Source organism: Triturus cristatus, chromosome 1_2 (genome assembly GCF_964204655.1).
Source record: "Triturus cristatus chromosome 1_2, aTriCri1.1, whole genome shotgun sequence".
Classification (NCBI taxonomy): domain Eukaryota; kingdom Metazoa; phylum Chordata; class Amphibia; order Caudata; family Salamandridae; genus Triturus; species Triturus cristatus.
In genome coordinates, this window is record NC_140580.1 from 729038523 (window position 1) to 729052075 (window position 13553).

The 13553-nt window shown below is 49.5% G+C and overlaps 1 protein-coding gene across 2 annotated transcripts in view; it reads left to right on the top strand.

Annotated features, from left to right (window-relative positions):
- Window positions 1-13553, top strand: part of VPS13D (vacuolar protein sorting 13 homolog D) — a 2738381-nt gene that overhangs the window by 317337 nt on the left and 2407491 nt on the right. For both annotated transcript variants that reach the window (XM_085608633.1, XM_085608634.1), the window contains exon 18: window positions 11010-11142. In XM_085608633.1, coding sequence (XP_085464759.1) covers window positions 11010-11142 — 133 coding nt within the window. The remainder of the gene's footprint in view (window positions 1-11009; window positions 11143-13553) is intronic.

A 13553-nucleotide genomic window follows, 5' to 3' on the forward strand; every position in this document is an offset into this window, starting at 1 on the left:
AGTGAGTTTTTACCTTGATAGAACTAAGGACTTTCGAGTGGATGACCAGCTCTTCGTGGGCTTCATTGGCTGCAGGAAAGGCAGAGCGGTGCACAAGAGCACCCTTTCCAGATGGATTATCTTGTGCATCAAGATCTGTTACTCTTTGTCTGGTAAGGAACCTCCAGAGGGTATAAGAGCTCATTCTACCAGGGCAAAGTCTTCTACATCTGCCTTATCTAGAGGTGTTCCTGTGGAGGACATTTGTAGAGCGGCAACTTGGGCCTCCCTCCACACTTTTGCGAAGCATTACTGCTTGGATACCGAGGTGAGGAGGAACGGACACTTTGCTCGTTCCGTCCTTCAGGACTTCTTGGTATAGAAGGGTGGACACCCTCCTCCGGGAGTGGGGACTGCTGTGGGAATCTATTCACATGGTGAGGAATCCACTGGCAGATGTATCCATCAGAAGGACAAGTTACTTGCCTTCGGTAACACTTTTTCTGGTGGATACAATATCTGCCTGTGGATTCCTCACTGACCCACCCGCCTCCCCGTTGTCCACCCTTGTATACCTACAGGAGTGATAAAGTGTCAAATGTATCTGTTACTGTCAAAGGAAGTGTATTATTTCTTTTGCTTTCCTGCATTGATTTCACACTGTGTGTGTTGTTTTGAATATTATGTACTGTGTATACTGTATATATATTGTTGTCGGTCCGTCCGTGTGCCTCGAAGGCACGGAAAAAAGGGCAGAACTGACGTCATCACGCCGACGAGGTCTTCTTATGGATCCAGTGACGTCAGCGGAGCCGCGTGTGGAGCCGTACTTCTGTGACGTCGTCCTCGTTGGCGTGGAGAGCTACGAAAAAATTCTGAATGTTGCTGGCACAGGGGATATTCAGAAGGTGAGGAATCCACAGGCAGATATTGTATCCACCAGAAAAAGCGTTACCAAAGGTAAGTAACTTGTTCATCAGAGCAATACTTAATTGACATATGGCCAACAAGTGGATCAAGAGGGAAGCATTTCATATGCTAGCTCTTAATAAAATGTGTCCTCTCCTCAGGCAAAGGGATTAAATCTGCATTGTAGATTTACAAGATGCCTGTTTTCACATTCTCACAGCAAATAAGCCCAGGTAGTACCTCAGATTTGCAGCATCATACTACGAACATGCAGTGCTTTCGAAATGCATGACAAATCTCCTTCGATGTAAAGGAACATTAATTTACCCATACCCAAACAAATGACCGATAAGGGCATCCAGAAATCGGTAACATCCCGACTAAGTTCTAGCTTATCTTGCACTAACTTTAGACTGCTAGGAAAAGTGTTTCTTTCAGAGGAGAGAGTGTCATATATCTTAGAGAAATTTCAGCTGCTCCTCCAGAAATCAATCCTTCAGCCCGATTAATCTCTCTCCACTAGGGTCAATTGCTTCTTGCATTTATATTGTTCTGAAACAGTTGTCTCAAGAGGAGGATAACTGGAACGACAAACTTTGCAACTAAGCAACATCAAAGCAATCTCTTTTGTGGTGGTGCAAACGTCTGTGCAAGGGCGTTGGTCTAAAAAAGAGAGTTCCCACTACATAAATTAGCTTGGCCTCTGTGCCCTGCACTCGACTCTCCAGGTCTTCCTAACATCTGTGATGGCGAGCTAGATTCTAATTCAAATAGACAACACGACGACTATGCACTGCCCAAACAATCATGGGGGCTTAAAATCACTATCACTGGAATCACAGAAGATTTGATTGTGGGCCTTGTCCTGGAGCCTACCAATAAAGGCAATTCACATGCCAAGTATCTTAGACATCAGTCAGGTTTCCTAGGCCGATTTTATAAAGGAAATGACAAATAGGTTTGGTACAATGGCATTCTTCTCTGAATTTTCACAGAATGGGGCTATGCAACAATAGAGCTCTTCTCAACATCTCAAAAGATGCATGCAGGCTACTAGAAACAGGTTCTCTGGGCAATGCCCTTTTTATGAACTGGTCAAAGATATTACTGTAGACTTTACTCTGATTCCTTTAATGCCAACAGTCATTCCCAACTGCCAAATTGCAAAGCAGCAATGATCTTCATTGCATCAGACTGGCCAAGGCCGTGGTGGTACCCAGACTCGCTACATGTGCTAGTCAAGCTATAGAAGCAAAGCAAACTTAAAAAAAAAAAAAGAATCTCTTTATTTAACAAGTAGTCAATCCTTCCTTACAAATAGGAATCATCAAACAAATGCGTTTTGTGCAACTTCCGTAACAGGAAAAATAGTATTATGTATAAATTGAAAGGGGTCTCAGACATCAAGCCTCCTGTAGTTGGTTCTCCATCCCTACCACTCGTACATGCCCATGCAAAGCAAACTTATTAACCAAATTAGAGGGTCAAATTAGTCTTGAATTTAGCAGTAAAGCTTACAAGACCAGAAAATATGGCCATCTTAATTTGCCCCTGACATGAACGGGACGTTCGATGAGAGGTGAAACAGCCATTGACTAGAGCTTACTATTTGTTTTAATGGAAGATGTTTTGATTATGGTGTAATGAGGAAAAGGACAACCCTGTAACCTGCCAAGAGGGGGGATACCTTTTGCATTTGGCCTTATTAAACTGCAGTTTTCTTCATTCAAGATCCACTTTGCTGCCGTTACAGTTTGCAGGAACAGTCCTAATCAGACATCAATTTAAAAAAAATATTTGGTATAGAATACTTTTTTGAAGACGTCAATAAAGTCTTTCCTTCCGTAAGGACCCCTTTTCCTGCAACAATTTGATGTTGTCAAAAGGAATGGGTCCACCTTTTGAACCTACTCACAAAGGTTGATTTCAGCATCTTTCTTGGAAGACTGCTTTTCTATTGTCTGTCAAGTCGGATCGTAGGCTTAGTGATAATCAAGCCCTTTCAGCGGGTGAACCGTATACTGTGTTTTAGCTAAATAGGGTAGTAATGTGTATGCACACTTCTTTCCTCCCTAAAGTGGTATCAGAGTGTCATATTAATCAGACCACTACTCTTCTGGCTTTATTTGGCAGTCCATCTTCAGCAGCAGAGCGTTTATTACACACTCTTCAAGTTAGGATAGTTGGTAGTCTATATCTAGATAAAACAGACCCCGGTTGGAGCATGGCAGGCTCTCAGTGCGGGGCTTTGGGCTGATCGGTGGCGGTGGAGTGAGGCCTCCCGTCTCTGCAACAGCTTGAGGCGGCGGTGGGAGATGTCGAGAGTCGGCGGAGTGAGCAGCGGCCCACTGAGGAGGCGAACTACGATGCAGCGGAGCTCCCGATTGTGACTCGACCCTCGGGTACGTAGCCTTGTGGACCGGGCGGCCCTGGCTGCTTTTTGCCCGTTTTGTGCTGGGGAGTCGGGGCGGTGCAGGCCCGGGAGGAGAGCTGAGGACCTGCGTGGAGCGGGTGCCTGAGGCGCCATTTACTGCGGAGGGCTGCGGAGCGGCCCGGACCCCGGGGAGTCCCTCTCTCTGCCTAGCTGGTGCCCCTGGTTCCGGAGACCGCCTGATAGCCCAGGTCTGAGTCCATCGAGCGGCAGCTGCGTGGGGGCCGGCCTTGGTGCGGGACTTTGTGTGGCTTGGCGGCACCTGGCCTCCTGTCCCCACTGTGGCGGGGGGGGTTTCGGGGTGCCCCCCAGGAGGTGGTGGAAGTCACCTGGAGCCTGGGGGTAAGCCTGAGGAGGTTGGGGCCCACGGCGCTGCGGTGCCACTGGGAGTTGGCCGCCGAGCGCCTTGAGGATTGAGGCCACGCGCTTGAAAAGGGGGGTCTGTCTCTGAGGCCTGAAGTGTCATCCAGCCCGGGGACTTCGGGGGCTGACACGGAGGTGAGGAGCATTGATGGCCCATGGCGGGGGCCTCTGGGACTGTGGGCATTGAGCGGGGAGTCTGCACTGGACTGGGCGGACTTGGACTTCTTTCCCTCCCCCTTTGTCCCAGGGGGGTTGCGGCCGCATGCCTCAACATCGAGGGGGGTGCCCCCGTCGCTGCCGGCCTCAGGGGAGAGAGGGGTGAGGATTGCCCTGGCCACAGATCCGGTGGGGGACCGACGCACAGGAGTGTGAGGAGACCCAACAGGGGCATTGCAGCACTGGAGTGGTGGGCGTCGAAGAGCCTAGCGAACGTACCTTGCCCCCCTAGGAACCGTAGGGCGCGGGCCAAGACGAGGGAGCGAGTGGCATCTGAGATGGGGAAACTGAGGGGAAAGCAGCTTGGTCCCCCGCCGGAGTAGGAAGACAGCAAGCTTGACACTGCTGCGAGAGAGTCCGGGGATGATCAGCCAGAGGAACCTGTGCATCAACAGCTGGCCAAAATCCTTGCAGCCATAGCAGACACCAAGGCAACCCTGCACCAAGACAACCCTGCACCAAGACATCAGCACGGTGACGGTGGGCCTTGGCCTGCTGCGGGTGGAACATTCTAAATTGTCAGATGTGTGAAGCAGACTGAATCGGCCTTGGATGTATTGGCCCTGGCACAGCAGGCTCTGACGTTGCAGGTGGGCGAACTGGCCGGCAAGGTCCAACAATTGGAAAAGAGGGCCGAAGACGACGCAGAAGGGTGCAATCGACGGAATAATGTGCAGGTGGTGGGCCTTCCAGAAGGCGTGGAAGGGCATGACATGGTCGCCTATTTAGAACTTTGGCTGAAAGAAGTGGTGGCCCCTCAGGGCCTTTCCTCGTTCAATATTCTGGAGAGAGCCTACCGGGTGCCCGCTCGCCCACCGGTGCCTGGCCATTCGCCCCGTGTAGTGGTGGCCCGGCTGCTGCACTTTCAAGATCAGGACCTGCTGCTCAGGTGGGCACGTGAGTCAGGCCCGTTTACTGTGGACAGCAGTGTCACCTTGTTCCCCGACCACACGCTGGAGGTGCTGCGACGCCGCTCCTCCTTTCAGGAAGTTAAGAAGGCTCTCCGCGAGGAAGGAGTGCAGTACTCTTTGATGTTCCCGGCCCTGCTTAAGTTGATGCTGGAGGGAAAGACGCACTTTTGTGAAGCCCCCAAAGATGCCTGGGACTGGGTTGAATCTTATAAGGTGGAAGATCGCCCCGGGCCCCATGCGGAGCGCCCACCTATCAGAGTAGAGCATCCGGGGAAGCGGACGAGGCGCTGTCAAAGGAGGAGGGAGGTCAAGAGACCGAGCCCGTCCCAGACAGCGGTGGAAAGAGCTGAGGCGCTGGGGGCGGTGGCCCATCTGATGCACGCTAGAGACTCCTAGTCGGAGAAGGACTCTGAGGCGAAATATGGGGAAGAGGAGACGGACTCGGATGCTTCCCAGGCCACAAGTGGAGTGTTGCCTATAGTGACCCCCAAACCTCAAACGAATTGTAGTGCTGGCTGTTCTGCAGAGGGCCCTTTTTCCCCCCTGTTTTCATTTTCCTTTCTCTCTTCTCTCTACTGACCTCCAATATGCTTTACATTCTCTCTTTGTCTGGTGGTTTGGGAAAGCTGCCGAGGAGATATAATTTTGCTGTTGTCCGATAAGAGTGGAGGGGTGGCGAGTGGAGGGGGCGGGGGGAGTGCCCCCGGGCTCGGGCTGGACCGGCCCCTTAGGGCTGACACCGTAAGAATGTGAGAAATCTTTTTATATAGAGTCAAAGTACATGGAACTTGCTCGATACGCCCCAGGCAGGTCCTAGCCTGGATTGTCTTGGGCCTTTCCGAACTGGTATACATTACCACCATGCGAATTGTGCGTGAGTTTGGGCAGCTTACCGTTGTCAGTCCGCTCTTGGGATGGGGAGTTGGTATTTTTGGGTTTGTTGTTTTTGGCCGGAGGGTCTGGAGTGTTGGCGCTGGGGTGGGGGAGTCTGGGGGGAGTGGCGCGAGATCTGATGGCGGGTTCTGATTGTCATCTTGAGGGGTTTAAATTTATGACCTGGAACATCGAGGGTATGGGGTCCCCGTCTAAGCGATATAAGATCCTGAACTATATTAAGTGCCGGGGGGCACACGTGGTGTTACTGCAGGAAACACACCTTACTGATGTGGAAGTTTCGCTCCTGAGCCGAGGGTGGTGAGGGCAGCTTTTCACAACTATGTATTCAGCCTTCTCCCATGGGGTTTTGGTGTCGGTTCGACCGGGGGTCCCTTTTCAACTGTCCCGAAAGGTGTTAGACAGGGAAGGGAGGTATGTAGTGATTTCTGGCACGTTGAAAGGAAAATAATTCACGGTGGGTAGCATATATGGGCCCAATCGAGACCAGCTCTCCTTTCTTGATAGGTTATCTGGGGTGGTGGCGGGATTCCCTCATGAACACTTGTTGTTTGGAGGGGATTTTAATTGTGTGTACGATATACAATGGGATCGATCAACTCCACCTCTGCGGGGTACTATGGTGGCCACCACAGCTAAGGGGCTCCGGGGCTGGGCCATGGGGTGGGACCTGCACGATGTTTGGAGGCTACAACACTCTACTCATAGGGAGTATTCGTTCTACTCTCACGTGTATGATTTGCACACTTGCCTTGACATGTGTTTCTGTTCAACCACGCTCTCCCCCATGTTGTCTGGCACGGAATACCTGGGCAGGTCCCTTTCTGATCATAGCCCGTTGCTCATGGAGTTTGCCCCAGTCCCTGAGAGAGCACCGATCCCACGATGGCGTCTGAACCCGAACATGTTAGAGGATGATGGCTTCCGGCAGGGCTCATCTGAGGCCCTCATTGACTACTTTCTGTCCAACCATGGTACCGCTAGCTCTCCCTTGGTGGAGTGGGAGGCATTTAAGGTGGTGACGAGGGGCCATTGTTTGGGCAGGGCAGTGGGAACGAGGAGATTGGTCATGCAGGAACTGGATGACTTGGAGGCCCAAATTCTGTTATTGGAGAGGGAGATAGCTGGAGGGGCCCAGAACCAAGGGAAACTGGTGGAAGTGAGGAGCCTGTACAATTCCACCTGGGACAGACTGCAAACCCTAGATTTCAAAGCGTATCTGGCCGTGCCGCACAGGGAGGGAGGTAGGGCCGGGAGACTACTAGCATGGTTAATTAAACCGGATGGTAGGGGATCCCCTATAGTGAGTGTCACGGATTTCCAGGGCCACGTTCTAACTTCCCAGAAGGCAATCAACGACGCGTTCAGGGAATACTATGAGATGCTCTACGCCTCCCCGGGGCCGCTGCATGGGGAAACACTGATGATGTACCTGGCTGAACAACGTTTGACACAGTTAGATCGTGACACCAGCGAGCAGCTGGCCTCGCCTCTTAAGACGGGCGAAATTCGAGCGGAAATTCAGGAAATGGCCTGTGGGAAAACGCCTGGGCCTGACGTTCTACCAGCTGAATTTTACGGTACTTACGTGGACGTCTTGGCCCCACAGCTGGAACTTATATATGCCTCTGCATTGCACGAGGGACTGCTGCCACCCACGCTTCGGGAAGCCTTAGTGATTCCGTTACCCAAAACTAAGACGGCCCACTCTCCCTTAACCGATTTTCGGCCTCTATGTTGATCATGGACTTTAAGATTTTAAGCAAGGCTTTGGCCTTGAGGCTCCTCCCTAATATGCGTACGTTGGTCCATGCAGATTAGAGTGGGTTCATTCCTGCGCGCTTAATGTCCAATAATCTTCGAAGGCTTTACCACGTTATGTTTCATCCAGACCTGCGCGATTGGCCAGACACAGTGGTGGTGGCGATTGATCTGGAAAAAGCTTTCGATACCCTGCGTTGGGATTTCTTGTTGGCGGTAATGGCTGAGATGCAACTGGGAGAGGGGTGGTTGAGCTGGGTTTGACTACTATATGGGAACCCCACAGCCTAAGTGTGCACGGGCTCCGCAATATCGGTGTCCTACCCCATTCACAAAGGGACCAGACAGGGGTACCCTTTATCCCCGCTGATCTTCGCCCTGGCTATGGAGCGAGTCCGGAGAGAGGGTGAGAGGCTGGGGATACCCCTCGAAGGGGTCTATCATGTCATTTCGTTATATGTCGAAGACGTGTTAATCTACCTGAGGGATGGGAAGACGGGATACATCCGGTACTGCCCATCCTGGACGAGTTTGCAGCTTTTTCGGGCCTGCAGGTGAACGGGAAGAAAACATTTGTGTTCCCGCTCCACCCCGAGATTAGCAGACCCTTAAGCCTGCCGCCCACGTTGACTTGGGCACCAGTGTCTGTCAAATACTTGGGGATTCAGATTTACCATACGCAGACTGATTTGTTTGAGGGCAATCTGGGAGGAGCCAATAATGGCCCGTTTGGCCTTGTCTATAATGGCCCGTTTGGCCTTGTCTAAAATGATAGTCCTCCCTCGGCTATTGTATTATTTTGTTAATCTTCCAGTTTTGATCCCGAAATCCGGGTTTAAGCTGTTAGATGAACTCTTAAGGGACCTGGTATGGGACGGTGGCCGCAATAGGGTGACGTCTTTCGATTATAGATGGCGGTTTGGGGGGCCCGGATTTTTAAGCCTATTAATTGGCGGCCCAGCTTTAGTGGCTGTCCAGATGGTTGGAGGGCAGAGACTTGAGCACGTTCTCGCTTCCAGAGGGGGCGACCTTTTCTCGGTTGATTCCCAGGCTATTAAATAAGCGTCAGAAGCTACACCATATGGGAACTCTACTCCCTTTGGCGGTGTAGTTTTCCTAGGCTAGAATGGGCTCCCTATTATGCAACGTCAACTGCCGGGGTGGGAAGCGGTTGGACTGCGGAAAATTGGGGACTGTTATAGGGACAGGGAGTGGCTTCCACTAGATGATTTTTTAGATTATCATTAGCTTCCGGCGGGGCAATTCCTGAACTACCACAAGGTGGTGGGGGCAGTGTCGAAAGTGTGGGGGGTGGGTACCGCCAAGCCAGATACACACACAGTACTGGAGGCAGTCAAGACATTGGGATTAGCGGGCATCTGTTACGATGGCTCTACCTGGCGATCAGGGATCTGGCGCCTCGAGAGTCGCTGGGCTTGAGGGGCTATTGGGAACAATTGCTAAACAGACAGCTAACTGATAAAGAATGGCAAAAAGCCCTCGCAGGCCCTAAGAAAGTTTCCCGAAATACAGCGTTTAAGGCCCTTCAATTTAACATTCTCCATAGAACCTATTTGACTCCACATCGGCTAAATGTGATCTATCACAGAGATGACCAGACCTGTGCTAGATGTTCACTGGAGGATGCTGACTTTGACCATAAGCTCTGGTCCTGTCCGCGACTTTCCGAATATTGGGGTAAAATAGTGGCCATGGTCAACAGGACGCTAGCGCGCACGTTGTCCTACAGTCCTGCGGTTTGCCTCTTGGGCCTCTTCCCGAGGCCCAAGTCGCGCAAGCTGGGGCACCGGTTAGCTGATTTGCCCCTCCTCCTGGCTAAAAGGAGGATAGCTCTCCATTCGAAATCACAGACTGCGCCACTGGTGACTGCATGGGAGGCAGATGTGTCGAGCTGTGCAAGAGCAGAGGAAGGGGCGCTGATAGCAGAGGATAGGATAACTAAGAGGTGCAAGCCATATGCGGAACCCTGGGGGGACATAATTCAGGCATGGGAGTCAAGGCAGACGGTGGACCCTGACAATCAGAACGAAGTGGTCAGGACTGGGGAGTAGACTTACCGATGGACAAGGGTCTGGTTCCTTACCCTGCTGGCTTACTGGGCGGGCTTGGACGTTTTACCCCTTCCTCCCTGTCCCCTCCCCATCCCCTCCCCTGCACAGGACAAACAGTTGGATATTTCTGCAATTTCAGGTGGTGAGATGCATGGACCTCCGGCAGTTATGTAATAGAAGGTTTTTGTAATTTTCCTTTTGGTTACTGTGACTATAAAGTGATTTAACCTTGGGTTGGCCTTCCCTACCCTCGACCATGGTTAGGCCGCCGTGGAGTAAGTGAGGCCCTCCACTATTGAGAGATTCAGGGAGATACCCCAAATTCTTTACAGCTGGTGGGCTCAACGGAGGGTTGGGCCTTGGGGGAGAAAGTAGACTGGGCAAGGACCTATGTTTAGGATATCGATGGTTGGAGGACCTTGAGTTTCCCTTGAATGTCTGGAGGGAGGGAGGGATTGGTGACTCTACATACAAGTTACCGATGATAGTCGGCTAGAATGGGGAGGACCGTACCCAGATATAATCTCCTTCCTTGATAACATGACTCCCTGTCCATATACGGGGGAGAAGATTGTTGATTGTGTTTATTTATGTGCCTAGGAAGATGGTGGGATTCCTTGTAATTATGAATATGTCTGTAAAAGTCAATAAAAAAAGTTTCACAAAAAGTGCATGAGCAGATGTCAGAGCGATACTTGCGCCAGAGGATGGGGAAGCGGGTGAGGACCGTTTGTGGCAAAGCCGTTTTATTTGCCCTGATATTTACTCCACTGATAACAGTGCATGCTTTGGCCTGCGTCTACTGGGGTGTTGTTCACCTGACTGAGTACATAGTGTGTGAAAAATAAATGTATTAGTAGTACCCACGAGGCTTGAATTCAGTTGAACACAGAATAAGCAAAAAATATACATTTTTCTAGCTCTATCTTAATTGTGCCAAAGGACGACTTAATAAACGGCCTAGGCCATTTTGCAGACTTCTCTGGAGTGCCAAATAGTGCTTGACAGTGGATGCTATTCAACATGGCTAAAACAGATTCATAAAGCAAAAGATCTTGCATAGACGACCCCTGTAGGCTTTACTAATGCTTGTTTAACTCTTATAGGGTAAACCTTTCTGGCTGCACTTTTCCTCATTACTTAGACATGTGGACAGCAATTGTTGTTCTGGGTGCTGCATTGTAGCTGTGAGAAGACTCTATGGTTCAACAACCCGTATAAGATTAAAAAAATCGTGCCTGTCATAGGCCCTGTGAGCATGTGTCTCAACATCTGGACATGTTGGAATCTTCACCCTCTTTGTTGGTATATGGACATTTATATTGCTATGAAGTGTCCTAACCCCGGGAAGGGAGCTATTCTAAGATTTATGACTTCACTTAAGATTCCTACGATGCAAAACCAGGACTACAAATAAACATTTTATTCCAGTGTTAAAATGTTGCTAAATGTCTTCATTTGGTTTTGTTCCAGGAAAACAGTAAACGTTGGACTGTAAGCCTTGATATCTCAGCTCCCCAGGTTATCTTTCCTGATGATTTCAAATTCCAGAACCCAGTGTTGGTGGTAGTCGATTTGGGGAGAATTCTACTCACCAATTCCCAAGGTAGATAATAATTTTGTGTATCCTTAAACTCTTTTTGTATTTGGTGTCAGAGTTTCTTGTGTACTGTTTGGAGTATTTCCTTTTTTGGTTGGTGCCCCACTTTGCTTTGTTGCCTATTATTGCATAGTTCTTAAAATGTCTTTAGGCCAAGCTTATTTTCTTCATGTTTTTAATATAGATTAAATGCCACTTTATGACCACTTTGGAGTGCTATTTACCAAAGACTGAAAGCACTGGGATTCCTATGGAGGTATTGTAAATGCGTTTCCTATGATTATTATCCCCTTGAAGACTGTGAATACACCAAATAGAGTGGTTCTAAAAAGTGCCCATAGAAGGGTGCTGGAGGTAAATGTCCATAGAAGTGTTCTGGGGAGGAATGTTTTCCTGTTTTATTTTGCAATCTTTTTATGGTGTGGGTCTCTTGGAAAAAAATATGTAGTTGCATGGGGATGAATTTATCACTTTTGAAAAATAGTCATACTCTTCTCTTGCCATCAGTGCTTCTGTATCTTTTGGGGCTCAACACATGTTGCATTTTTAATTTCTTCAGCAATAAATCTTTTATAGAATCATATACTGGAGTCATTCCCCATTGTCAAGCTGTCAGCCTTACTCTAACTGTAAAATTGCTGCAAACCATTAACATGCTTGCAAGGCTTTAGCCAATGCCTCTTTAGTACTGTCACCTCGTTTGAAAAGGCCCAAACTTCAATCAGTGATGTGAAAGTGCATCAAACTCTCTCTGATGTCCTTAAAAGGTATAAAATGTAGAATATCTCTTCACATGTGCGAGATCCCAGAACATACATTTTCTTTCATGTTTTACGCTCAAACAAACAAAAAAATAGAATACATGCCAAAGAAAGGCAGTGTTTTCTGTTATTATTATGCTGTTATTATTATTTTTTTGTTACCCATTAGACAAAACATAACACAAAAACGGTATGTTTGGCTCAACACACCTGTGGGAAGGTAGGATCCTTCTAGCATGGTTACCCCCACTTTTTACCTAGTGTCAGTGTGGTTTTGACTTAGTCTGCTGGGATCCTGCTGATCAGGACCCCAGCAACCGTGCTTTCTCCCCTAAATTCACATGGTAAGTACTTTGGTACCTCCACAATTGGCTACTGTGTAAGTCTCTAGTATATGGTACTGAGGTACCCAGGGAATAGGTACACCAGGGGTCTCCCATTGGCTGTAGCATGTATAATGCCACCCATGGGAGTCCAGTTAAACTGTGACTACAGGCCTGCCATTGCAATCTGAGTGAGTTGGTGCTTGCACCACTCACAACAGATATACGTTTCCTTATAACTGATGTCACTGCACTTAAAACCTATAAGTCACCCCTGTGGCAGGCTCTTCAGTCCTGAGGGTAGGGTCTTTGGTTTTAAGTGTGAGGTTGCCTCTGCATGAGCAAGGCACCCTTACAAACCCCGAAGTCGATTCTCCTGGCTTTGTAAGTGGGGTCAACCATTTTTAGACATATAGTGGACATCAGTCATTACAAGATGTCTAACTATATAGTGACTGCACCATGCTTGGTGTCAATCATGTTGGAGACATACCCCAACACCGATTCCAGTGTTGGAAGTATGATCCCATGAACTGGGGTGCTCCTTAGGGGACTCTCTTGTGCTCCCGGTGAAAGCCTTTCAGGGTCTGAAAGCAAGCTAGTGCTGCTGCCGACCACAGACACGATTCTGCACTGCTGCTGCTGCTGAGTCAAGCTCAAGCAGGGGAAGGTAGAACAGTAGGTTCCCTGTCTCGGGGTTGTGACCACCTCCCCGAAATGACTTAGCGTATTGGGCTGGGGTGGGGGCTCTTGCCAGCACCACCAGACTGCTTTGAAGGGCACATTTCTTGCATAATCCAGTTTAAGCCAGTTCAGGAGCCCTTGTTTCCCGCTCTGGCACGAAACTGGACAAAGGACATGGGAGTATCCTTCCCTCTGTCCAGCCCCTCCTCTGGGAGGACCCCCGAGTTGTTCCAACCCTTTCCTTGGGGTACTTAAGGGCTTTCCTGTGGGTGGGTCCTTAGATTCATCGTGGGACAAGACCCAGCCCTGAAACAACGTCACTCTTCCCCTGTCTGGACACTTGGACTTCTTTGGACTTCGACTGGAACCGAGACTGCACCAAGGAAGACTCCTATTGCTCCTGGTCTCGCTGTCCTTCAAGTCTTCTTCGTCGTCTCTGTCTGTGCTTCTTCCAGGTTCTTCAATAGAACTGTGTGCATCAAGAAATCTCCCTTGAAGTGAAGGAGTCACTCCCCTGCATCTGCAGGCACCGCAATGAAGTTACCCAGTCAGCTGCTCCTGTCGTCCTACAGACTTCATGAGGCTCAGCAACATAGGTGGTGGTTCTGCAACTCCTTTGTGTCCTCTTTGCCGTTTTGACGCCAGTATC